General features: G+C 43.6%; 1 protein-coding gene across 1 annotated transcript in view; it reads left to right on the forward strand.

Annotated features, from left to right (window-relative positions):
* LOC121577002 (LIM domain-binding protein 3) overlaps positions 1 to 27,266 on the forward strand; it is a 74,431-nt gene that overhangs the window by 22,964 nt on the left and 24,201 nt on the right. Inside the window, exon 3 of the mRNA XM_045206090.1 lies at positions 23,611 to 23,683. Coding sequence (XP_045062025.1) covers positions 23,611 to 23,683 — 73 coding nt within the window. The remainder of the gene's footprint in view (positions 1 to 23,610; positions 23,684 to 27,266) is intronic.

The raw sequence follows: 27,266 nt of genomic DNA on the forward strand, positions 1-27,266 counted from the left end.
CACTATGTCCTCTGCTACCCCGTAGTGCTGGAAGACGTGTGTAAACAGGGCCTCCGCAGTCTGCAGGGCCGTGGGGAGACCGAGCAAGGAGGCGGCAGACCTTGGAAAAGCGGTCCACAACGACCAGGATGGTGGTGTTACCTTGAGAGAGGGGAAGATCAGTCAGGAAATCAATACTTAGGTGAGACCACGGCCGTTGTGGAGCTAATAAAGGCTGTAACTTACCCGCTGGGAGGTGCCTAGGTGCCTTACTCTGGGCGCACACTGAGCAGGAGGAGACATACACCCTCACGTCCTTAGCAAAGGTAGGCCACCAGTACTTTCCGGTCAGGCAGCGCACTGTACGACCGATACCTGGGTGACCAGAGGAGGGTGACGTATGTGCCCTGTAGATCAGACGGTCATGGACAAGAGCAGGCACGTACTGCAGCCAAGCTGGGCACTGAGGTGGAGATGGTTCTGTGCGTAATGCCTGCTTTATATCCGCGTCTATCGACCATACTACCGGAGCTACAATGCAGGATGCCGGGAGTATGGGGGTGTTGTCTCTGGGCCTCTCCTCTGTGTCGTACAGCCGTGACAGTGCGTCTGCCTTCACGTTCTTTGTACCCAGGATGTATGATAGAGTGAAATCAAACTGGGTGAAGAATAGGGCCGACCTGGCCTGGCGAGGGTTCAGCCTCCTCGCTGCCCGGATGTACTCCATGTTACGGTGGTCCGTCCAGACGAGGAAAGGGTGTTTCGCTCTTCGAGCCAGTGCCTCCACACGGTCAGGGCTCGGACAACAGCCAACAGCTCCCGATCACCAATGTCGTAGTTCTGCTCCGCCGGGCTGAGCTTCTTGGAGAAGAAGGCACAGGGGCGGAGCTTGAGTGGCGTGCCCAAGCGTTGAGATAGGACAGCGCCTATCCATACCTTGGACGCATCCACCTCCACTAGGAACGGTAGTGATGGATCGGGGTGGGCCAGTCCCGGGGCTGAGGTGAACAGACCCCTTAGGTTGCTGAAGGCCCTGTCAGCCTCAGCAGACCAGCAGAGCCGGGACGGCCCACCCTTCAACAGAGATGTGATGGGAGCTGCGACCTTGCCAAAGCCCCGGATAAACCTCTGATAGTAGTTGGCAAAGCCAATAAAGCGCTGCAACTCCTTTACCGTGGTTGGAGTCGGCCAATTACGCACGGCTGAAATGCGATCTCCCTCCATCTACACACCTGAGGTGCTAATGCGGTATCCGAGGAAGGAGACAGACTGTTGGAAAAACAGACACTTTTCTGCCTTGGCATAAAGGTCATTTTCCAACAGTCAGGCCAGCACTTTGCGAACCAGGGACACATGCTTGGCGCACGTAGCGGAATACACCAGAATGTCATCGATGTAGACCACTACACCGCAACCAAGCATGTCCCGAACCTTGTTCACAAAGTACTGGAAGACGGATGGAGCATTCATCAAACCGTAAGGCATCACCAGGTATTCATAATGCCCCGTGGTTGTGCTGAATGCTGTCTTCCACTCATCCCCCTCTCGGACACGTACCAGGTTGTACGCACTCCGGAGATCTAATTTTGTAACGAAGCGCGTCCCATGCATTGACTCGATCACCGAAGGAATGAGGGGGCTTTCTGTAATGTAACAAAATCAGATTGCAGCTCTAACATAACTTGGTCAACAGTTGGGGCAATGGCATACATAACGGTATCGTCTACATACAGATTAATATTACAGGATTTAATAGATAGACAAATATTATTGATATAAATAGTAAAGAGAAGAGGTCTCAAACTGACCCCTGCGGAACACCTTTTGTAATATTGAGGAAATTAGACTTGACACCATCAGAAAGCACACATTGTGTCCTGTCTGTCAGATAGTTCTTAAACCATTTGCAACACTCCTGATTCAAGCCAATTTCAGACAGTCTTTGAATGAGTAGGGAATGGTCAATGGCGTCAACGGCCATTGAAAGGGCTATAAATAAGGCAACACAATGATTTTTATGATCTAGGCAATTTAACACAACATCTAAAACAAGCATAGTGGCTGAAACAGTGCAATGTCCAGATATAAAACCAGACTTGTGTACATTTAGAATAGAGTGAGTTAAAAAAGTTATTAGCTGGAAGTTGGTCAGGGATTCTAATATCTTGGTTAGGCAAGATAACTTGGAGATTGTGGGGTTGTTATCGAAGTCAGAAGGATCTCTACCCTTATGTAGGGGGAGGACATGTGCTGCTTTCCAGATCTTAGGGATAACATCAGTAGCAATTGTCAAGTAAAAAATACAGGTTAAAGATTCAACAATGAGTGGGACAGAGAGCTGTAGTAAGAAGGGGTCAAGTGAATCCGCCCCTGTGGATTTTTTTGACATTGATCTTTAGCAAGGCACTAAATACATCCTAGACAGAAAATGGTTGAAGTGAAAATAAAGAATATTGTGTGACTGGGAGTACATAATTCTCTACAATCTGTTTCGAGTTACATAAACTCCCTCTAGAGAAATGTTAGGAATTCTCAGAAACTATTCTTTCAAAAATGAGGCTAGCTGAGGTTATTAAACTCACCACAAATGTCCATTGTGTCTATTATGGGACCAGAGGCTGTTATAACCTGCAGAGGCAATGAGGGGGTGGAGTTTTGCTTCAACGATTTGACCACTTTCCAGAAGTTAAATGGATTACCACCACTCTCAGATACACTATTCAAGAAGTATGTGGATTTTGCTTTTCTAACCAGTGATGGACATTTATTTCGCTAATGTCTGAAGGACTGCCAATCAGGCACAGAATCAGTCAGTCTAACTTAGCCCAGGCTATATTTATTTCCCATCATTTCTCAGACAATTCATGCGTGAACCAAGGATTAGATCTGTCCTTTACCCTTAGTTTTTTATACAGAGCATGCTTAACTGCAACAGAATTGAACAGATAAGTAAAACAATTAAGGGCCTGATCCGAGTCAGCGATAGATGGCAAAGCCCCCAGTCACACAACTCCAAATCAGACAAGAAATGTTTGCTAATTAAAATTCCTAAAATGTACCTTTGTAATAATGCATGGGGGAGATTTAGGTAGCTTAACATATTTTATGCAGGCAACTGGGCAATGGTCACTGAGCTCATTAGCAAAGATTCCATTTGCTGCTGTATACTTCGTTAGAATGATATCTAAAATAGTAGATTTTTCAGGGTGTTGGTTTAGTAATCAGCTGAGTGAGATTTAACTCAGTACTAATATCTTTCATCATATCAGATACCAGGTTAAATTCCCACTAGCGTTAGCTGGGTGTTATTACCAAGGCCCACATAAAGGACTAGACATTCAAATTGCTAAGGGAGAGAGGTGGAAATAGACACAGAAGCATTTAAGTTGTTCTTTACGAATATAGATCTATATACAGTGCATTCGGAAAGTATTACAGTACCAGTAAAAAGTTTGGACACACCTACTCATTCAAGGGTTTTTCTTTATTTTTACTATTTTCTACATTGTAGAATAATAGTGAAGACATCAAAACTATGAAATAATACATGGGAACTACAGTGTCTTGCTCTACACTGTAGTACTCCTGCTTTCGTTGGTGGGATGTGTCAATGCGGGAAAGCGGTCCATGGTAGTATCCACAGAATCTACCGCAGAGGTACCCAGTCTCGTGGAACACCCGGGATTGTGGCTTCAAAAGCAGCATTCAGTGCCTCCCAAGTGGCGCAGTGGTCTAAGGCACTGCATCGCAGTGCTAGCTGTGCGACTAGAGATCCTGGTTCTAGACCAGGCTATGTCACAGCCGGCCGCAACCGGGAGACCCATGGGGCGGCGCACAATTGGCCGGCAGGGATGTTCTTGTCCCATCGCGCACTATCCACTCCTGTGGCGGGCCGGGCGCAGTGCACGCTGACACGGTCGCCAGGTGTACAGTGTTTCCTCCGACACATTGGTGCGGCTGGCTTCCGGGTTAAGCGGGCATTGTGTCAAGAAGCAGTGCGGCTCGGCTGGGTTGTGTTTCGGAGGACTCACGGCTCTCGACCTTCGCCTCTCCCGTATGGGTTGCAGCAATGGGACAAGACTGTAACTACCAATTGAATATCACAAAAATTGGGGAGTGAAAGGGGTAAAAAAAATAAGAATAATAAGAATAAAAAATAAATAAATAATAAAAAGCAGCATTCAGTTTTGAAGTCTCCTTGGCAAGAGCGAGACGTTCATTCAGGACCCTGTTTTCCTCGAATAGTTCAATGATCGTCTCCTTAGAGGCATGGAGCTGTTCACATATCACAAGTGTATATGTCAGTATACTCTTCCTCTTTTACTAAAATGAACATGTAACATTACTCACATTTCATGGCTTTACCGCCCATCTCTAACTGTTTGAGGGCTCTCTAAGGCTGATGGTAGTGTTGTTGTTGTTGTTGTTACATTAAACTTCAAAGGCTAAATCCCTTACTGCACCCCTACATAAAGCCAGATAGTTGTTGTCCTTTGTCAGAGGGAGGCAGAGAAAAGGTCAAGGGAATTGACTTTCTCTGTTTCATCTCTAAGTCAATTAGCGAGTTGACAGGGTATGGTATTTACTATGACAGATGGATATTACATTGGACACTCTCCCTCTGTAACTGTACTGTACCTAATAGTTAGGCTACGCAAAGGTCTCCCTTTCTCTTCGCTCTTTGGTAGCTGATTGTACCGCTTTTGCAGTTTTTTCACCCTATCTTTGAATAGTTTTAACTGGTTGAACAGCTCACTCCGGTCAGTGGCTAAATCATGTTAGGGCTCACTTCTTAATCCCTACGACTTTCTACCTCTCTATTTTGGGAGCTGTTTGTTTGTTCAGCTCAGATCCCTGTCAGTTTGTGTTCCATTCTGACACTCGGGGTAGCCACAAAAACAAATGGCCTGCACAATGCTTTGTATGTGAAATTTTACTTCAAATGGCATATGCAGTGGACAGGAAAATAAAAACTGGTGAGTCATTTAAGAGTCACACTCCCAGCCATCTATGTACTGTGGCAGGTGTCAGAGTCAGGCTGCTCTCAGTAGCAGTGTTTGACACTGGGGCCATTTTGGTTTGACTCGCTACATACACTGAGTATACCAAACATTAGGAACACCTTCCTAATATTGAGTTGCACCCCCCCCTTTTGCCCACAGAACAGCCTCAGCTGCTATGAGTTGCACCCCCCCAACCACCCCAACCTCCATCCCCTCATCTCCTGTGTGGTTCCACATGCTGTTTTTCATCAGCCGTCTGATTGTTATAAAGCGGGGAGATTAGGCTGGATCGAATAAGTGCCTGTCCTCCCAGCGATTGATACGAGAGGAGGCCCTCCTGTCGTGCAGAGCTTGTAATTGTCTCTATCTCCTCTCCTTCAATCTTTCTTCTCTGTTTTCCCAAGAAACACTTTTCCTCTTATTTCGTTTTTCTTTCTCCGAAACCCCCCCCACACAATAACTGTCAGACAGAGACCATGTTTTAAAAAATGGGTTGAAAACAAACTCTCACCACAAGACAGGGAGGAAGGCGGCTGGGATAAAAGGGTGTATGAAAATGTATGCACTCACTAACTGTAATTCGCTCTGGATAAGAGCGTCTGCTAAATGACTAAAATGTCAAATGTGTTGTGGATGGAGCTGGAAAGGACCTCTGCTAATCTGTGTAGATGTAAGAGCAGAGCAAAAACAGGTGCGGCAGAGACTAAGAGAAGAGTGAAAAGAGTGTGAAGGGCTCTGGAGCCATGCAGGCAGTCAACACATGAAGCATCTATAAAAGATGTACCCTAAGTGTCAGAGGAACCAGTAAAAATCCATGTAATGCATCTTCACATGAATATTCTAAAGCAGTATGTTGCATTGTTTCTATTCTCAAAGCATTTTTTCAATGTGTTTTTTCACCACTCATACACTTTTCACACAAGATTTACAGTATGTTGTGTGTAAAGAAAAATGTGGGCAATGTTTATACGACCCCCTTTCAAACATTCCCATTTTTACAAATTTCTTGCCGTCATAAGCCTTTTATACCTCCCATGCACATGCTGGCACCATTGCAACAAAAAAAGTGAAATTTCACAGGTAAATAAAATGATATATGCAGTACCAGTCAAAAGTTTGGACACACCTACTCATTCAAGGGTTTTTCTTTATTTTTACTATTTTCTACATTGTAGAATAATAATGAAGACATCAAAACGATGAAATAACACATATGGAATTATGTAGTAACCAAAAAAGTGTTAAACCAATCCAAATATATTTTATATTTGAGATTCTTCAAAGTAGCCACCCTTTGCCTTGATGACAGCAAATTATCCGAAACACAACCAAAACAAACAGCAAATGCATCCAACAAGTTTGTAGAGTCACAAGCTTGATGTAATTATTGCGTGCTAGGAATATGGGACCAAATACTAAACTTTGGACTATTTTAATACACATATAAGCGAATTTGACCCAATACTTTTGGTCTCCTAAAAACTGTAATTTCTAAACGGTTCACCTGATATGGTTGAAAATACCCTCAAATTAAAGCTGACAGTCTGCACTTTAACCTCATAGTCATTATATCATTTCAATTCCAAAGTGCTAAAATACAGAGCCAAAACAACACAAAATGTGTCAATGTCCCAATACTTTGGAGCTCACTGTATAGTGTTGTGAGTGTGCATAGAGTCAGTGCAAGATGGGGTCGGTGCAGATAGTCTGGGTAATCATTCATGAACTATTTAGCAGTCTTATGGCTTGAGGGTAGAAGCTGTCTCTGAGCCTGTTGGTCCGAGAGCCGGTGCTCTGGTACGGTTTGCCGGACGGTAGCAAAGTGAACATTCTATGGCAATTATTTGGGCCTTCCTCTGACACTGCTTGACACTGCTTGATATAGAGGTCCCATACCAAATCTTTTCAGCCTCCTGAGGGGGAAGAGGCGCTGTCGTGCCCTCTTCATGACTGTGCGGGTGTGTGTGGAACATGTTAAGTCCTTAATGATGTGGACGCCAAGGAACTGGAAGCTCTCGATCCGCTCCACTACAGCCCTGTCGATGTGGATGGGGGCTTGCTATCCCCTCTTTCTCCTGTAGTCGATCAGCTCCTTGGTCTTACTGACGTTGAGAGAGAGGTTGTTGTCCTGGTACCACATTACCAAGTCTCTGACCTCTTCCTTGTAAGCTGTCTCATCGCGGTCGGTGATCAGGCCTACCATTGTCGTGTCGTCAGCAAACTTGATGAGGGTGTTGGAGTTGTGCGTGGCCACGCAGTCGTGGGTGAACGGAGTACAGGAGGGGACTAAGCACCCACCCTTAAGGGGCCCCAGTGTTGAGGGTCAGCATGCCGGAGGTGTTGTTGCCTACCCTCACCACCTGGGGCCGTCCCGTCAGGAAGTTGAGGATCCAGTTACAGAGGGAGGTGTTCAGTCCCAGGGTCCCCAGCTTGGTGATGAGCTTGGAGGGGACTATGGTGTTGAACACTGAGCTGTAGTCTATGAACAGCATAGTTCTCACATAGTTATTTCCCCACATGTCCAGTCGGGAGAGGGCAGTGTGAAGTACAATTGAGATTGCATAATCTGTGGATCTGTTGGGGCTGTATGCGAATTGTAGTGGGTCCAGGGTGTCTGGGATGATAGTGTTGATGTGGGTCATGACCAGCCTTTCAAAGCACTTCATAATTATAAATGTGAGTGCTACGGGGCGATAGTCATTTAGGCAGGTTACCTTGGAGTTCTTGGGAACAGGGACAATGGTGGTCAGCTTGAAACATGTTGGGATTACAGACTGGGACAAGGAGAGATTGAAAATGTCTGTGAAGACACTTGCCAGCTGGTGTGCATATGCTTTGAGAATGCGCCCTGGTGTTTTGTCTCGCCCGGCAGCCTTGTGAGTGTTAACCTGTTTTAAAACTTTTACACACATTGGCCACGTAGAGCAAGATCACACAGTCATCCGGAACAACAGGGGCTTTCACTCAAGACTCAGTGTTGTATTCCTCGAAGTGAGCATAAAAGGCATTTAGCTCATTTGGGAGTTCTGCCTCACTGGGTGTCTTGCGGCTGGGTTTCCATTTGTTATCCGTTTACAAGCCCTGCCACATACGACGAGCGTCAGAGACTGTGTAATAGGTTGGCTGTAATAGGATTCCACCTTCCTCCTATATTTTTGTTTTGCATTTGTGAAGTTTCACATGGGTTTGTCACATGACATGTGGTTTCCCAACATTCTAAATTTCACATGTGCTTTTGTAACTGGCAGGATTAGAACCCGGGTCTCCCATGGGCAAAACCAATGTCTTGACCATTAGACCAAGAGGATTGACACCGTGTTTCCCTTCTTCTATCACTCTCAGAATACTGACTGTTCACTTGGAAATAAGTGGCAAATGTATTTTTCAAAAATCTAGATAGTTGCAGGATTTGCAGTGATTAGTCACGATTAATTGCACATTCAGAATTTGAACAAATTGAGCTCTAATTTAAAATCACAAAATCACAAAAATCTCAAAGTACTCAGCAATCTAGAGCCTTAATCATTATGCTTAATTATATGTTTTTTAAAAAGTATGTATTTTTTCTGCATATCTAAGCATACATCTTGAGTCTGTATCCTCCTGACTGGTGGTTCGTTTTTTAAAGAAATGAAAAATGCTTCTCTTCATCTCTGCAAAAATCTTGGTAAATGATTTGAAAGGAATGTAAGTTCACTCTGGCTATCTACTCTGTTTTCAGAGCACTCTCGCCTGAGTGTGCCAGAGCGCAGAATAACTGATGAATTTACGAATGCCTAACACCCGTTGAATATGGCCGGTGTCAGTAAATGTCAGCAAAAAAGCGTAATTACATTTTTGCCAGCTGCACAGTTACAGTCACCAACGCTCTGGATAACATGAAAACAGCCTAACCAGCTCTGCTAGGGCGAGTAAAATGGTCAGAGTGAGGTGTTCTCTGATTGTGTCTGGAAGTAGCTAGCAAGCTAGCCAACGTTAGCCAGTTAGCTTGGGTGCTTGACTGCCGTTGTGAGGTCAGAACGCTTTGATCAACCCTACTCCTCGGCCAGAACATCCAGTGTGCGCTCTGAACGCTCCGAGAGTGAAACGCTCTTAATTTACGAACTGACAATCTGACAAAGCTCTGAGTTTATGAACACCCAGAGCGCACTCTGAGCGCATTCTGGCACTCCAGAGTAAATGTATGAACACACCTTATTCAGTATATTTAGTTATTGCTTGCTTTTCTAAAGTCTACCAACCATGCCAGCAGGCACGCCAGCTAAGATGGTTAGACAAGCTAGCTACTCTAACTTCATTGATAGCCTGAAATGGATTCTTGGCAGCTAGCATGAGGTTGGAAGATTGGGAAACTATCTGGGCTAGCTAAGCCAACTTCATAAAATTGCGAGGTGGCTAGTAGTATTACAGATTTTAATAATAATTGTAAATATTTGTTTACAAATCTGAGGGGGCACGTGCCCCTGTGCCGCCTATGGGCATTAGGCCTCTGCTAAAAACCATTACAAGAATATTGATGTCTTGATTTTGGCCAAAGGAACCGTTAGTAAAATCAGGTAAATTGATAAAGCACACTTTTTTTTATAACAATGTGAACTTGTTTTGACATCGCATTGTTGTTTTTAGCTGTATAGATTATGTATTTGAGATGTTTTAAGTGTATTTTGGATGCTTTCAGACAATTCAATTAATCATGGCAAAAAAGAATGGTGCACTAAAATTACAAAATGTTAACTTGAGTTAACTGATTAACTCTGACAGCACTAATTCAAAATCATCTCTTTGTAGGAAAGTATCCGTTTACATTCATTCCAAAAATCAAACACAATCACACATTTTTCAAATACATTAAAATCCCTTTTAGGCCTGTGTATTAAATGTAACAAAAACATAATGGAACATAATGGACATCTAACAATAACAGATGCTAAAAATAGCTAGCTAGGATGAAATGGAAGGCTAACTATCGCCTATCACTAAGCTAGCTAGTGGTTAGCAATTAGCATGCAACGATTAGATACAAATGTAATAAATAATAACCTTCTAAAATACATATAATTCCTGTGGTTCATTTGTACACATATAAATACACTCAATATGAGCCCTTGTTCGTAAAAATTTAACCATTTAAGAGCCAAAACATTTATAATGGAAATACAACAGTCATCCAAAATACCCTCTTGTTCTCATTGACTTGTCTTACAAAAGTGAGCTAGCTAGCTAGCTACTTAGCTTAACTACACTGATGTAAATGAGAAAATCTCACAATTAAATTGACCATCAAAATGATCACAAAACTCAATACAGTGTAGTTAAACATGTAATCTCTCAAGATTTTGAAAATGTAACCATGCATACAAACCGGAAAACAGGATATAAAATAAGGAGACACGAAGAGCTAGCTTCTCTGTTATTTTCGTGGGCTTCTTCCAACGATCACGGACCAACATGCGAAGAGGAGAGGGGCGTGCTCGCAGCAGTAAAACTCTGAACGCCTTTTCCTAGTGGTAGCACTACATATAATGCCTTCAGAAAGTATTCACACGTTGACTTTTTCCATATTTTGTTGTGTTACAGTTGGAATGGATTAAATTTAGATTTTGTGTCACTGGCCTACACACAATACCCCATAATGTCAAAGTGGAATTATGTTTTTAGAAATGTTGACAAATTAATTAAAAATGAAAAGTTGAAATGTCTTGAGTAAATAAGTATTCAACCCCTTCGTTATGGCAAACCTACATATGTTCAGGAATACAAATTGGCTTAACAAGTCACAAAATAAGATGCATGGACTCTGTGTGCAATAATAGTGTTTAACATGATATTTTAATGACTACCTCGTCTCTGTATCCAACACATACAATTACAGTGGCTTGCAAAAGTATTCACCCCCCTTTGCATTTTTCCTATTTTGTTGCCTTATAACCTGGAATTAAAATGGATTTTTTGGGGGGGTTGAATAAATTTGACACAACATGCCTACCACTTTGAAGATGTAAAATATTTTTTTGTGTGAAACAAACAAGAAATAAGACAAAAAAACAAAAAACTTGAGTGTGCATAAACTATTCACCCCCCCAAAGTCAATACTTTGTAGAGCCACCTTCTGCAGCAATTACAGCTGCAAGTCTCTTGGGGTATGTCTCTATAAGCTTGGCACATCTAGCCACTGGGATTTCTGCCCATTCTTCAAGGCAAAACTGCTCCAGCTCCTTCAAGTTGGATGGGTTTCTGCTGGTGTACAGCAATCTTTAAGTCATACCACAGATTCTCAATTGGATTGAGGTCTGGGCTTTGACTAGGCCATTCCAAGACATTTAAATGTTTCCCCTTAAACCACTCAAGTGTTGCTTTAGCAGTATGCTTAGGGTCATTGTCCTGCTGGAAGGTGAACCTCCGTCCCAGTCTCAAATCTCTGGAAGATTGAAACAGGTTTCCCTCAAGGATTTCCCTGTATTTAGCGCCATCCGTCATTCCTTCAATTCTGACCAGTTTCCCAGTCCTTGCCGATGAAAAACATCCCCACAGCATGGTGCTGCCACCACCATGTTTCACTGTGGGGATGGTGTTCTCGTGGTGATGAGAGGTGTTGGGTTTGCGCCAGACATAGCGTTTTCCTTGATGGCCAAAAAGCTCAATTTTAGTCTCATCTGACCAGAGTACCTTCTTCCATATGTTTGGGGAGTCTCCCACATGCCTTTTGGTGAACACTAAACGTGTTTGCTTATTTGTTTCTTTAAGCAATGGCTTTTTTCTGGCCACTCTTCCGTAAAGCTCAGCTCTGTGGAGTGTACGGCTTAAAGTGGTCCTATGGACAGATACTCCAATCTCCGCTGTGGAGCTTTGCAGCTCCTTCAGGGTTATCTTTGGTCTCTTTGTTGCCTCTCTGATTAAGGCCCTCCTTGCCTGGTCCGTGAGTTTTGGTGGGCGGCCCTCTCTTGGCAGGTTTGTTGTGGTGCCATAGTCTTTACATTTTTTTAATAATGGATTTAATGGTGCTCTGTGGGATGTTCAAAGTTTCTGATATTTTTTTATAACCTAACCCTTATCTGTACTTCTCCACAACTTTGTCCCTGACCTGTTTGGAGAGCTCCTTGGTCTTCATGGTGCCGCTTGCTTGGTGGAGCCCCTTGCTTAGTGGTGTTGCAGAGTCTGGGGCCTTTCAGAACAGGTGTATATATACTGAGATCATGTGACAGATCATGTGACACTTAGATTGCACACAGGTGGACTTTATTTATCTAATTATGTGACTTCTGAAGGTAATTGGTTGCACCAGATCTTATTTAGGGACTTCATAGCAAAGTGGGTGAATACATATGCACACACCACTTTTCCGTTATTTTTTTTTTTCATTTCTCTTCACCAATTTGAACTATTTTGTGTATGTCCATTACATGAAATCCAAATAAAAATCCATTTAAATTACAGGTTGTAATGCAACAAAATAGGAAAAAACGCCAAGGGGATGAATAGTTTTGCAAGGCACTGTAAGGTCCCGCAGTCGAGCAGTGAATTTCAAACACAGATTCAACCACAAAGAGCAGGGAGGCTTTCCAATGCCTCGCAAAGAAGGGCACCTATTGATAGATGGGTAAAAATAAAAAGCAGACATTGAATTTCCCTTTGAGCATGGTGAGGTTATAAATTACACTTTGGATGGTGTATCAATATACCCAGTCACTACAAAGATACAGACGTCCTTCCTAACTCAGTTGCCGGAGAGGAAGGAAACCGCTCAGGGATTTTACCATGAGGCCAATGGTGAGTTTAATGGCTGTAATAGGACAAAACTGAGGATGGATCAACAACATTGTAGTTACTCCACAATACTAACCAAAATGACAGAGTGAAAAGGAGGAGCCTGTACAGAATACAAATATTCTAAAACATGCATCCTGTTTGCAGTAAGACACTAAAGTAAAAATGCCAAAAATTTGACAAAGAAATTAACTATTTTACATTTAAATTTTACTCATTTAGCAGACGCTCTTATCCAGAGCGACTTACAGTTAGTGAGTGCATACATTTTTCATACTTTTTCCCCCATACTTTTTTCATACTGGCCCCCCGTGGGAATCGAACCCACAATCCTGGCGTTGCAAGCTCAATGCTCTACCAACTGAGCTACAGGAGGCCTTTATGTACTGAATAAAAAGAGTTATGTTTGGGGCAAATCCAACACAACACATCACTGAGTACCACTCTTCATATTTTCAAGCATGGTGATGGCTGCATCATGATATGGGTATGCTTGTCATTAGTAAGGACTAGGGAGTTTTTTAGGATAAAAATAAATGGAATAGAGCTAAGCACAGGCAAAATCCTAGAGGAAAACCTAGAGGAAAACCTGGTTCAGTCTGCTTTCAAACAGACACTGGGAGACAAATTCACCAGGACAATAACCTAAAACACAAGGCCAAATATACATTGGAGTTGCTTACCAAGACGACATTGAATGTTGTTGAGTGGCATAGATACAGTTTTTACTTATATCGGCATGTAAATCTATGGCAAGACTTGAAAATGGCTGACTAGCAATGATCAACAACCACCTTGACAGAGCTTGAAAATGTTTTTAAAGAATACAATCCAGGTATGCAAAGCTCTTAGAGACTTACCCAGAAGAGACTCACAGCTGTAATCACTGCCAAAGGTGATTCTAACATGTATTTACTCAGGGGTGTGAATACTTACATGAATGAGATATTTCTGTATTTAATTATCAAGAAATTAGCAAGAATTTCTAAAAACATGTTTTCACTGTCATTATGGGGTTTTGTGTGTAAATGTGGTCCTCTGGCACTTGTAACGGCGGGGTAGTAGGTTCAATCCCCGGGACCACCCATACATAAAAATGTATGCACACATGACTGTAAGTCGCTTTGGATAAAAGTGTCTGCTAAATGGCATATTATTATTATTATTATTATTATTATTATAAATGGGTGAGAAATTATATTTAATCCATTTTGAATTCAGGCTGTAACACAAGAAAATGTGGAATAAGTCAAGGGGTATGAATACTTTCTGAAGGCACTATATACATGTGTATCAATTCTAGGGCTGTTACGGTGACCGTATTACTGCCAAACCGGCGGTCACAAGTCATGAAGGCAGTCAAATTCCACGTGATCGTTTAGTCACGGTAATTAGGCTTCTCCAAACTCTGATGCTGCTGATGGTCATTAGTAGCCTACCAAACTTGCTAACTGCCTGGTACTCAGCACTCTATTGTCCCTCTAATCACTTTAACATCAATGCAAATGTGTTCGAAAATCTAATGAAACACTTAATGAGAGCCCATGAGCTCATATTGCGCAACATTTCTATAGGCTATGCAATTATGTGAGCAAACGGAGTGATGCCCTCTATTAAAAGTAGGAGGATCCCATCAGCTTTCTATAGGCTAGGCCTACTATATTTATTTCTCAACTTTCCTAAATTAAGCACATTGCTTCTCTTTACAACAGGAGTATAGCCTACCTGGCTGGCATGAAAATGAACACTGGGGAAAGCGTCCTCCATTCGCTATTTAAGTACATAGATGACATGTATTTTTTTCCGCTGCCCCTGTTTTCGAGACAGGTGCATGATAATGGTCCATTCTAAATAAAAACAAATGTCACACATATATTATTTAGTATATGTAAAGACAAGATTAAATCAAGAATTTGCGGTCACTTTTGATAATGGTGTTTTCCCGCTAATGGAACGTTTGCGCTTATAGCTTACTGCCGTGTACGCATTGCTGCACTTATAATGAGAAGAAATAGCCTAATAGTTTATCAACATTTTAAGCTAAACGTTCTGATCTGTTGCCTGAGCCTCATTGCGTAAAAAAAGTGTTTTGATGCTAGTGGTTGTATTAATTTGGGATCTATCGCATCCCACAACTGTCCCAGACTATGTTTGGAATATTTATTTCTAGCACAGAATAATAGAACAGGTAAACTCTTCTAATATGGGGGATAGTAGATTGATGTAGGCTAGTGCTTTTGCTGTTCGTTAGGCCTACTCATCTCGTTGGCTGACGAAAAGTAAATGTGGACAGTTCTTCCAATATCTTAAATATGCACCTCGGAATTGGATAAGGACGCACGCAGTTGCGTCCCCAATGTGTCTGTCTTCACTTGTAGCCTGTGAGAAAGAACCGATCGCGTGATGGAGAGCCATGTGAATGAGAGGTGCTTGTGAATGAGAGGTGCTTCGTAGCACTCAGGGAGAAGGGAATTATAATTATTATATTCAGCCCAAGAGCACAATGGCCACTGGCCGCAAAAGGCATGGATTTTTTTAGGGGGCATTACGGCCACACAAAGGGGATGCCGCCGGGAAATTCGAGGCATGTAGAACAACTAAGTTACATTAATAACTCTAAATTAAGCATATAGAAGTATCTATTTCTTTGTTAACCGCTCAACACAGAATAGCCGCATGTGCGCACTCCCTCAAATCGTTTGGAGAAAATGTCCTTTCTATTTTATTCAGCTTTGTTCAATTGAATTCTTCATACTATAAAATAATGCCACGGAATTCTATGCAAATTTTGTCTGCTAAATGACCTAGTGTAGTCCACAGCCAAATGGCATAGCCAGATGAGGACCTACCATAAGGACAACTCAGAGTATGCTATTCTGTTCTTCATATCATGTTTCTTTAGACCTGGCTAAAATAAATAATGGATTAATTGCGAAGTTGTAGGCTATATTACATGGATTTATTAGACTTTATTAAAAATATGGATGTTCCAAAGGTCTGCATCAGTGGCTTGTAGGCTATCTGTGGAAGCCAGGAGATGCTAAATGTGTTTATGTTAATTATCGGTCAATTACCATGAGACCGGCAGTTGTTTGCTTGACCGGCTGACGAAATTTCGTGACTGCCACAGCCCCAATCAATGCAACAACATGGAGGACTGCAATAATAATGGAGTGGATGGTTCAGAATTAAGAAATAATTATTTAAACTCAGGTAGGCTACAGTGAGGGAAAAAAGTATTTGATCCCCTGCTGATTTTGTACGTTTGCCCACTGACAAAGACATGATCAGTCTATAATTTTAATGGTAGGTTTATTTGAACAGTGAGAGACAGAATAACAACAACAAAAATCCAGAAAAACGCATGTCAAAAATTTTATAAATTGATTTGCATTTTAATGAGGGAAATAAGTATTTGACCCTTCTGCAAAACATGATTTAGTACTTGGTGGCAAAACCCTTGTTGGCAATCAGAGGTCAGACGTTTCTTGTAGTTGGCCACCAGGTTTGCAAACATCTCAGGAGGGATTTTGTTCCACTCCTCTTTGCAGATCTTCTCCAAGTCATTAAGGTTTCGAGGCTGACGTTTGGCAACTCGAACCTTCAGCTCCCTCCACAGATTTTCTATGGGATTAAGGTCTGGAGACTGGCTAGGCCACTCCAGGACCTTAATGTGCTTCTTCTTGAGCAACTCCTTTGTTGCCTTGGTCGTGTGTTTTGGGTCATTGTCATGCTGAAATTTTTATTTTATTTTTATTTCACCTTTATTTAACCAGGTAAGCCAGTTGAGAACAAGTTCTCATTTACAACTGCGACCTGGCCAAGATAAAGCAAAGCAGTGCGATAAAAACAACACAGAGTTACATATGGGGTAAAAAACATAAAGTCAAAAATACAACAGAAAATATATATACAGTGTGTGCAAATGTAGCAAGTTATGGAGGTAAGGCAATAAATAGGCTATAGTGCAAAATAATTACAATAGTATTAACACTGGAATGCTAGATGTGCAAGAGATTATGTGCAAATAGAGATACTGGGGTGCAAAAGAGCAAAATAAATAACAATATAGGGATGAGGTAGTTGGGTGGGCTAATTTCAGATGGGCTGTGTACAGGTGCAGTGATCGGTAAGGTGCTCTGACAACTGATGCTTAAAGTTAGTGAGGGAGATAAGTGTCTCCAGCTTCAGAGATTTTTGCAATTCGTTCCAGTCATTGGCAGCAGAGAACTGGAAGGAATGGCGGCCATAGGAGGTGTTGGCTTTGGGAATGACCAGTGAGATATACCTGCTGGAGCGCAGACTACGGGTGGGTGCTGCTATGGTGACCAATGAGCTAAGATAAGGCGGGGATTTGCCTAGCAGTGATTTATAGATGGCCTGGAGCCAGTGGGTTTGACGACGAACATGTAGTGAGGACCAGCCAACAAGAGCGTACAGGTCACAGTGGTGGGTAGCGTATGGGGCTTTGGAGACAAAACGGATGGCACTGTGATAGACTACATCCAATTTGCTGAGTAGAGTGTTGGAGGCTATTTTGTAAATGACATCGCCAAAGTCAAGGATCGGTAGGATAGTCCGTTTTACGAGGGCATGTTTGGCAGCATGAGTGAAGGAGGCTTTGTTGCGAAATAGGAAGCCGATTCTAGATTTAACTTTGGATTGGAGATTCTTTATGTGAGTCTGGAAGGAGAGTTTACAGTCCAACCAGACACCTAGGTATTTGTAGTTGTCCACATACTCTAGGTCAGACCCGTCAAGAGTGGTGATTCTAGTCGGGTGGGCGGGTGCCAGCAGCGTTCGATTGAAAAGCATGCATTTAGTTTTACTAGTGTTTAAGAGCAGTTGGAGGCTACTGAAGGAGTGTTGTATGGCATTGAAGCTCGTTTGGAGGTTTGTTAACACAGTGTCCAATGAAGGGCCCGATGTATACAAAATGGTGTCGTCTGCGTAGAGGTGGATCTGAGAGTCACCAGCAGCAAGAGCGACATCATTGATATACACGGAGAAAAGTGTCGGCCCAAGAATTGAACCCTGTGGCACCCCCATAGAGACTGCCATAGGTCCAGACAACAGGCCCTCCGATTTGACACACTGAACTCTATCTGAGAAGTAGTTGGTGAACCAGGCGAGGCAGTCATTTGAGAAACCAAGGCTATTTAGTCTGCCAATAAGAATGCGGTGGTTGACAGAGTCGAAAGCCTTGGCCAGGTCGATGAAGACGGCTGCACAGTACTGTCTATTATCAATCGCGGTTATAATATCGTTTAGGACCTTGAGCGTGGCTGAAGTGCACCCATGACCAGCTCGGAAACCGGATTGCATAGAAATAGCCATCCACAACCCATTTTCAATGCCCTGGCTGAGGGAAGGAGGTTCTCACCCAAGATTTGACGGTACATGGCCCCGTCCATCGTCCCTTTGATGCGGTGAAGTTGTCCTGTCCCCTTAGCAGAAAAACACCCCCAAAGCATAATGTTTCCACCTCCATGTTTGATGGTGGGGATGGTGTTCTTGGGGTCATAGGCAGCATTCCTCCTCCTCCAAACACGGCGAGTTGAGTTGATGCCAAAGAGCTCGATTTTGGTCTCATCTGACCACAACACTTTCACCCAGTTCTCCTCTGAATCATTCAGATGTTCATTGGCAAACAGCCCTGTATATGTGCTTTCTTGAGCAGGGGGACCTTGCGGGCGCTGCAGGATTTCAGTCCTTCACGGCGTACTGTGTTACCAATTGTTTTCTTGGTGACAATGGTCCCAGCTGCCTTGAGATCATTGACAAGATCCTCCCGTGTAGTTCTGGGCTGATTCCTCACCGTTCTCATGATCATTGCAACTCCACGAGGTGAGATCTTGCATGGAGCCCCAGGCCGAGGGAGATTGACAGTTCTTTTGTGTTTCTTCCATTTGCGAATAATCGCACCAACTGTTGTCACCTTCTCACCAAGCTGCTTGGCGATCGTCTTGTAGCCCATTCCAGCCTTGTGTAGGTTTACAATCTTGTCCCTGACATCCTTGGAGAGCTCTTTGGTCTTGGCCATGGTGGAGAGTTTGGAATCTGATTGATTGATTGCTTCTGTGGACAGGTGTCTTTTATACAGGTAACAAGCTGAGATTAGGAGCACTCCCTTTAAGAGTGTGCTCCTAATCTCAGCTCGTTACCTGTATAAAAGACACCTGGGAGCCAGAAATCTTTCTGATTGAGAGGGGGTCAAATACTTATTTCCCTCATTAAAATGCAAATCAAATTTTTTCAACATTTTTGACATGCGTTTTTCTGGATTTTTTTGTTGTTATTCTGTCTCTCACTGTTCAAATAAACCTACCATTAAAATTATAGACTGATCATTTCTTTGTCAGTGGGAAAACGTACAAAATCAGCAGGGGATCAAATACTTTTTTCCCTCACTGTAAGTAACCTTTTTACAGAATGGCATTACAGAATTTGCCATTCCACATGTGGAAACATTTCACCCCCACATGTGAACTTGCAATTTCACATGTTAAAGTGAGATTTTCACATGTGGAGTGACATTTACACATGCCCACTGGGCACAGACGTCAATTCAACATCTATTCCACGTTGGTTTAACATAATTTCATTGAAATGACATGGAAAAAATGTTGATTCAACCAGTGTGTACCCATTGGGTGGACTTTTCTTGAAACTGCAAATATGATTTACACATGTTAATGTTTTTCAAATATGAACATGCAATTCCACATGTGAAATGAGATTTTCACATGTGGAGTTTTCTTACAGAATAATTAAATAATACTAATAAAAAATGTAAGGGAGGAGAGGAATAACCTACTATTTTTTGGTAAACTCCAAAGTCCTCTGATAATACTAGTCCCGTGCTTTTTGACATCCCTGTGTTTTCCGAGACATTACAGAGTTTGACAGGTGTTGCTCGCAGCTTGAGAAATAAAACCAGAACTGTTTTGATAAATTGATGATTAAAACAAAGTCCTGTGCATATATTTCATATGAATGTATCACCTTTCACAGTGAATACTTTTGTTAAGGCCTATATGTTTTGTGCCAATGAATTGAAGTTTAATTAAATGTGCAATAAAAAAAGTACAGTGGCTAGGCCTATTTAATGGCTGGCCTGGGTGTTGATGTAGGAAATAGATCGCAAAGCAGTGATTCCCCCACTGAAATGGCAAGTTCACTTTCTCACCTATTAACGCATCTCAAGTGCAAGTCCGCTGTTCAGCAGCTCACATCAGCAGGATGGGGGGCATTTTCATTAGGAGGGACGTTGACTGTAGATCGCAAAAATAATGATCATGATCACACTTCCTCAATATTATATTATGTGGACACCTATACATTTGGCAGCCAAGCACGAGTTATCATTGAAGCCTTTTATCGTCTCAACATGATGTTGAAATATCTTCACGCCTAAAATAGAACCCTCCAGGCTTCCTTCATAGTACTACATTTAATGATTTTATTTTTTTGAATTACAGGGAGCAGTTTGTAAAAACGAATCCTGTGCGAATTGTCTTCTGGCATAACGCACATCCTGAGGTAATAATTACATAACCAACATCTCTAGTAAAAAGAAAATGGCAGTGTGCGTTCCACCAGGCTAAATGCCAAAACATTTCTGTGACAATAGACAAGAACACTTGAAGGACAGAACTATATTGATTGGCACAGTGGTCTAAGGCACTGCATCGCAGTGCTAGCTGTGCCACTAGAGATCCTGGTTCGAATCCAGGCTCTGTCATGGCCGGCCGCGACCAGGAGACACATGGGGCAGCGCACAATTGGCCCTGCGTCGTCCAGGGTAGGGGAGGGAATGGCCGGCAGGGATGTAGCTCAGTTGGTAGAGCATTGAGGGTTGTGGGTTCGATTCCCACGGGGGGCCAGTATGAAAAATACAAAAATAATGTATGCACTCACTAACTGTAAGTTGCTCTGGATAAGAGTGTCTGCTAAATTACTAAAATGTAAATGAGAGAATAAATGCATTACAAATATTTCTGCACAAGTTTAATGTCAGACAACAATATAATGAAATGCGAAGTTTATACTTCAAGCGTTGGCAGGACTTTTAAATATACACTGCTCAAAAAAATAAAGGGAACACTTAAACAACACATCCTAGATCTGAATGAATGAAATAATCTTATTAAAAACTTTTTTCTTTACATAGTTGAATGTGCTGACAACAAAATCACACAAAAATTATCAATGGAAATCAAATTTATCAACCCATGGAGGTCTGGATTTGGAGTCACCCTCAAAATTAAAGTGGAAAACCACACTACAGGCTGATCCAACTTTGATGTAAGTCCTTAAAACAAGTCAAAATGAGGCTCAGTAGTGTGTGTGGCCTCCACGTGCCTGTATGACCTCCCTACAACGCCTGGGCATGCTCCTGATGAGGTGGCGGATGGTTTCCTGAGGGATCTCCTCCCAGACCTGGACTAAAGCATCCGCCAACTCCTGGACAGTCTGTGGTGCAACGTGGCGTTGGTGGATGGAGCGAGACATGATGTCCCAGATGTGCTCAATTGGATTCAGGTCTGGGGAACGGGCGGGCCAGTCCATAGCATCAATGCCTTCCTCTTGCAGGAACTGCTGACATACTCCAGCCACATGAGGTCTTGCATTAGGAGGAACCCAGGGCCAACCGCACCAGCATATGGTCTCACAAGGGGTCTGAGGATCTCATCTCGATACCTAATGGCAGTCAGGCTACCTCTGGCGAGCACATGGAGGGCTGTGCGGCCCCCCAAAGAAATGCCACCCCACACCATGACTGACCCACCGCCAAACCGATCATGCTGGAGGATGTTGCAGGCAGTAGAACGTTCTCCACGGCATCTCCAGACTCTGTCACGTCTGTCACATGTGCTCAGTGTGAACCTGCTTTCATCTGTGAAGAGCACAGGGCGCCAGTGGCGAATTTGCCAATCTTGGTGTTCTCTGGCAAATGCCAAACGTCCTGCACGGTGTTGGGCTGTAAGCACATCCCCCACCTGTGGACGTCAGGCCCTCATACCACCCTCATGGAGTCTGTTTCTGACCATTTGAGCAGACACATGCACATTTGTGGCCTGCTGGAGGTCATTTTGCAGGGCTCTGGCAGTGCTCCTCCTGCTCCTCCTTGCACAAAGGCGGAGGTAGCGGTCCTGCTGCTGGGTTATTGCCCTCCTACGGCCTCCTCCACGTCTCCTGATATACTGGCCTGTCTCCTGGTAGCGCCTCCATGCTCTGGACACTATGCTGACAGACACAGCAAACCTTCTTGCCACAGCTCGCATTGATGTGCCATCCTGGATGAGCTGCACTACCTGAGCCACTTGTGTGGGTTGTAGACTCCGTCTCATGCTACCACTAGAGTGAAAGCACCGCCAGCATTCAAAAGTGACCAAAACATCAGCCAGGAAGCATAGGAACTGAGAAGTGGTCTGTGGTCACCACCTGCAGAACCACTTCTTTATTGGGGGTGTCTTGCTAATTGCCTATAATTTCCACCTGTTGTCTATTCCATTTGCACAACAGCATGTGACATTTATTGTCAATCAGTGTTGCTTCCTAAGTGGACAGTTTGATTTCACAGAAGTGTGATTGACTTGGAGTTACATTGTGTTGTTTAAGTGTTCCCTTTATTTTTTTGAGCAGTGTATTACCGCAATCATGGCTACCTTGTTTGGCGGAAATAAAAGTACAGGATTTGTTACTAGCAAAACCTTTCAGATATAAAGAAAAGGCGGCAAAAAGTTGACAGCATGGTAAAGTTGGCGGCTTTTCATCTTGGGTATTATATTCTAAAGCCAGTCTAATCACAGGTCAAAAAGGCCAAACTTTGGTAAATTGGAACTTTTGGAAAGTACACTCGGAGTTGTCTGGTCACTGAATCCTTTTCTTTGTGCTCAACTTGTGAACAACAACAAATACTGTATATGGTTTCTATTTACAATGCCAGAGCCATTTGGGCCTTTTGTGTAGCAGTCGGACAAAGGGCAAAAGGCCAGAGAATAAAATAAAATAAAAAATGCATTGAATAAATGAATATGTCCTTCAAGATACATTAAGGGACTTGAGAAGTGCAGATGGCAAGCATCTCACGTCTTGACTCATTCAAAATAAGAAGCACAAACATACTGCTTTCTTGGAATTTCACTTGTGTATCTGAACTTCTTTACCAAAAGGGTGCTAAAACTGAACGTTCTGCACCCATGAACGTTGACCATGCTCTTATACCACCTCCATAGAGCTAGGTCCGGGTCTAGAATGAGTCCATTAGACGAACAAGATGGGAGGACATTCTCTGGAGAGAAGCCTTCTGTAAACGTTCACATGTTATTCTCTGAATTAGACCTCAACTCATTGTTGGTGAACCTTGGTGGTGCAAACAATATGGTGGATTGACTCCTGCTCTTACTGAGCATAAAGAATGTACCTTTCTCATAGAAACATGTATGGAATTTACTTTATTGTGGCTCTGGAATCCATGTTATGTCCTTGGTGATAAGGAGGGTACACAGTTTGTATCTGAGCAGTCTATGAAGGTCTCAGATTGAGCCTAGCTGCTGTGCTCATGTCCCCTCAAGGCCTCTCTGTGGTCCTGTCTCTGTGACCTTTGACCTCTGCTCCTCATGTTAATGGACTTGTCAGACACTTATCTTTCTCCGATCCACTTTTCCTCTTCCTGTCTCTCTGTCTCTTTCTCTATCTATTTTGATCTCTTTCATAAACCATGAAATTAAAGCTGTTTCAGTGCAGAACACCTTTCTGACAACCACTTGTTATGTGTTATACATGTCGTAGAATTCCATGTCACACAGCAATAATTGTAATATTCCTATTGTATCTTATTTTCATTGTTTTGCTGCAGATCAAAGCGCCCAGCTTTGCAAAGCGCCACCCCAAGAATCGACTCTCCCATGCAACAGATCCCTCACCAGAAGGTAAGCATGACGGCACCTTCAGAGACGTTACACACTCAGCCAGAAACACTCTGTTCAGTCTCACTCTCCCAAGATATTCAGCACAACGAATGCTTAATTTTCATACTTCCCTAGTTGTAGAATTTCTGTAGCCTGCACTTATAAACAAAAGATACATACACTCACACGCGCAAACACAGATACACACAGATACACACACACACATACACACTCTCTTCAGTCACACTCATATGGGATCGAAGTGGTTTGAGGACCAGTGCCTCCTCCCAGGCCAGAGGCATCAGGGTAGAGAGCTCTAGAAAGCTCCATGCAAAGCTCCTCCATTAGGGGTTTAAGGAGCAACAGAGGCAGCAGCAGCACATCCAGCTCTGGGGTCTGTGAGAACAGCCCTGGACCTTGCTGATCTGATCCTCTCAGAATTGGACACTCTCTGTGGGGAGCCATGTGTGTTAAGTCTCTCACTGCCCTCTACTGGTAATATTGGTGATAACGCAGCACCCACCCTGCCTTCCAAGTTTAACTTCATACAACTCTATTTTTGAATTTGATAGATTACCTTTTGCTTTGTTCTCTCTGATCACACCTCTATCTGTCTTCCCCCTTATCCACCTCACCCACATCTCTCCCCTCCTGAAGGGTCAAACAACCCAAATCAATGGCGGCCTCTCGGCCTGCAATACCTCCTCCGTGTCACTAGAGGCGTCTGGCGAGACAAACTCCTACTCAGGGTCGCCCACCAAGAGGCAAACGCCAAGCCCTGGGGGCAAGACGACCCCCACAAAGAAGGCACAGTATAACACCCCTATTGGGCTGTACTCAGCTGAGACCCTGCGAGAGATGGCCCAGCTCCAGGAGAGCCACAGAGGAAAGGGCTCTGCAGCAGGCCTCTCAGTGGGGTATGTAACCAAGTGGAATAGGCCAGGGGGCCTGGTAGTAGTAGCAGCAGCAGCCAGGGGTGGCTAGGCCTGTTTAACCCCATAGTGGAGAGGAGGGAGTTGGGTACAATCTTCGGGTAGAAGTTGCCTGTAGGCTCAGGTGTAGGATCAGCTAACCCTCTCCAAAGCTAACCCTCTCCAAAGCCTAACTTTCAACATTTGGAGAAACCCCCCCACAAAACTAACCATAGATCAGTGTCTATAGCTATAACTTCAGCCTACTCCAAGGGGCTCCAGCCTACTCCACCCAGTCCCTGCTGCTCTGCCCTCGTGGGGCAGAAGGATGGAAAGAGTCTCAGAACATTCAGATTTAGCTGTGTATTCTTATTCTGATCTGGGCTCTAGACAGCTTGGTGACCCCAGTTGGTCCTAGTGATTTAGGTTGCCCCAGAGGGGAGGCAGCACAGTCCCTGTAAAGGCCCCTAACTCAGCCTGTGGCCCTCCTCCAGGTAATACAAAGAGCCCACGGGAGATTAGGTGTCCCCTCTGCCGAAATACACACCGTGACGTCCCAGACAAGCCTTACAGTACGTGTGTATCTGAAGAGATCAACCAAACCATTGCTTTAAACGTGGCCAGGATGGCTGAAGTGACTGCACAGTGAGATTGGGGATTGTGTCTGATGTGTCAATGAAATGCTAATAGCATAATTTGAATATGGGAAAGTCAGAGGTGAATCGCTAATTGCAGTGCTATATCAGTCTTTGTGATGAGACCTCTAGTGCTATCTTAACGAGACTTCTAACAAAAAATACAATAATTGAGGAGAGCGATAAGATTACTCTGTCACCGTGACGATGGTTCAGGACAAGCACCTGTTCTTGTCGTCTCTTTAACAGGCCTTGGAATGGCTGGGTTCAGGTTTCTCTCTCTTCTGCTGTGCTAAACATACAGTACCCCAATATATCTGCCTGTCTCATCTGGCCCTCTCTCTTCGTCTCTCTCTTCACCCCTCTCTCTTCACCTCTCTCTCTTCACCCCTCTCATTTCACCCCTCTCTCTTCACCCCTCTCTCTTCACCCCTCTCATTTCACCCCTCTCTCTTCACCCCTCTCTCTTCACCCCTCTCTCTTCACCCCTCTCTCTTCACCCCTCTCTCTTCACCCCTCTCTCTTCACCCCTCTCTCGTCACCCCTCTCTCTTCTCCTCTCTCTCTCTTCACCCCTCTCTCTTCACCCCTCTCTCTTCACCTCTCTCTCTCTTCACCTCTCTCTCTCTTCACCTCTCTCTCTTCACCCCTCTCTCTTCACCCCTCTCTCTTCACCCCTCTCTCTTCACCCCTCTCTCTCCCTATATCTCTTTCTTTATCTCGCTTTCTATCCTCATCTACAAAACATACAGTACGAAAATATCTCTCTCTCTCGTCTATTGCACTCACTCTCTCCCACTTTATCTCTTTATCACTTCATACCACTGCTCTGACATAAGCAGAGTCTGTTATACAGTGGGGGAAAAAAGTATTTAGTCAGCCACCAATTGTGCAAGTTCTCCCACTTAAAAAGATGAGAGAGGCCTGTAATTTTCATCATAGGTACATGTCAACTATGACAGACAAAATGTGGAAAAAAAATCCAGAAAATCACATTGTAGGATTTTTTATGATTTTATTTGGTGGAATGGTGTATAAGTATTTGGTCAATAACAAAAGTTTCTCAATACTTTGTTATATACCCTTTGTTGGCAATGACACAGGTCAAACGTTTTCTGTAAGTCTTCACAAGGTTTTTACACACTGTTGCTGGTATTTTGGCCCATTCCTCCATGCAGATCTCCTCTAGAGCAGTGATGTTCGTGCTCCCGAGTGGCGCAGTGGTCTAAGGCACTGCATCGCAGTGCTAGCTGTGCCACTAGAGATCCTGGTTCGAATCCAGGCTCTGTCGTAGCCGGCCACGACCGGGAGATCCATGGGGCGGCACACAATTGGCCCAGCGTCGTCCAGTGTTGGGGAGGGAATGGCCGGCAGGGATGTAGCTCAGTTGGTAGAGCATGGCGTTTGCAACGCCAGGGTTGTGGGTTTGTTTCCCACGGGGGGCTAGTATGAAAATAAAACAATAAAAACAAACAAAAACACAATTTATAATGTATGCACTCACTAACTGTAAGTCGCTCTGGATAAGAGCGTCTGCTAAATGACTAAAATGTAAATGTAATGTTTTGGGGCTGTCGCTGGGCAACACGGACTTTCAACTCCCTCCAAAGATTTTCTATGGGGTTGAGATCTGGAGACTGGCTAGGCCACTCCAGGACCTTGAAGTGCTTCTTACGAAGCCACTCCTTCGTTGCCCGGGCGGTGTGTTTGGAATCATTTTCATGCTGAAAGACCCAGCCACGTTTCATCTTCAATGCCCTTGCTGATGGAAGGAGGTTTTCACTCAAAATCTCACGATACATGGCCCCATTCATTCTTTCCTTTACACGGATCAGTCGTCCTGGTCCCTTTGCAGAAAAACAGCCCCAAAGCATGATGTTTCCACCCCCATGCTTCACAGTAGGTATGGTGTTCTTTGGATGCAACTCAGCATTCTTTGTCCTCCAAACACGACGAGTTGAGTTTTTACCAAAAAGTTCTATTTTGGTTTCATCTGACCATATGACATTCTCCCAATCCTCTTCTGGATCATCCAAATGCACTCTAGCAAACTTCAGAC

The sequence above is a fragment of the Coregonus clupeaformis genome, chromosome 1 (assembly GCF_020615455.1).
Source record: "Coregonus clupeaformis isolate EN_2021a chromosome 1, ASM2061545v1, whole genome shotgun sequence".
NCBI lineage: Eukaryota > Metazoa > Chordata > Actinopteri > Salmoniformes > Salmonidae > Coregonus > Coregonus clupeaformis.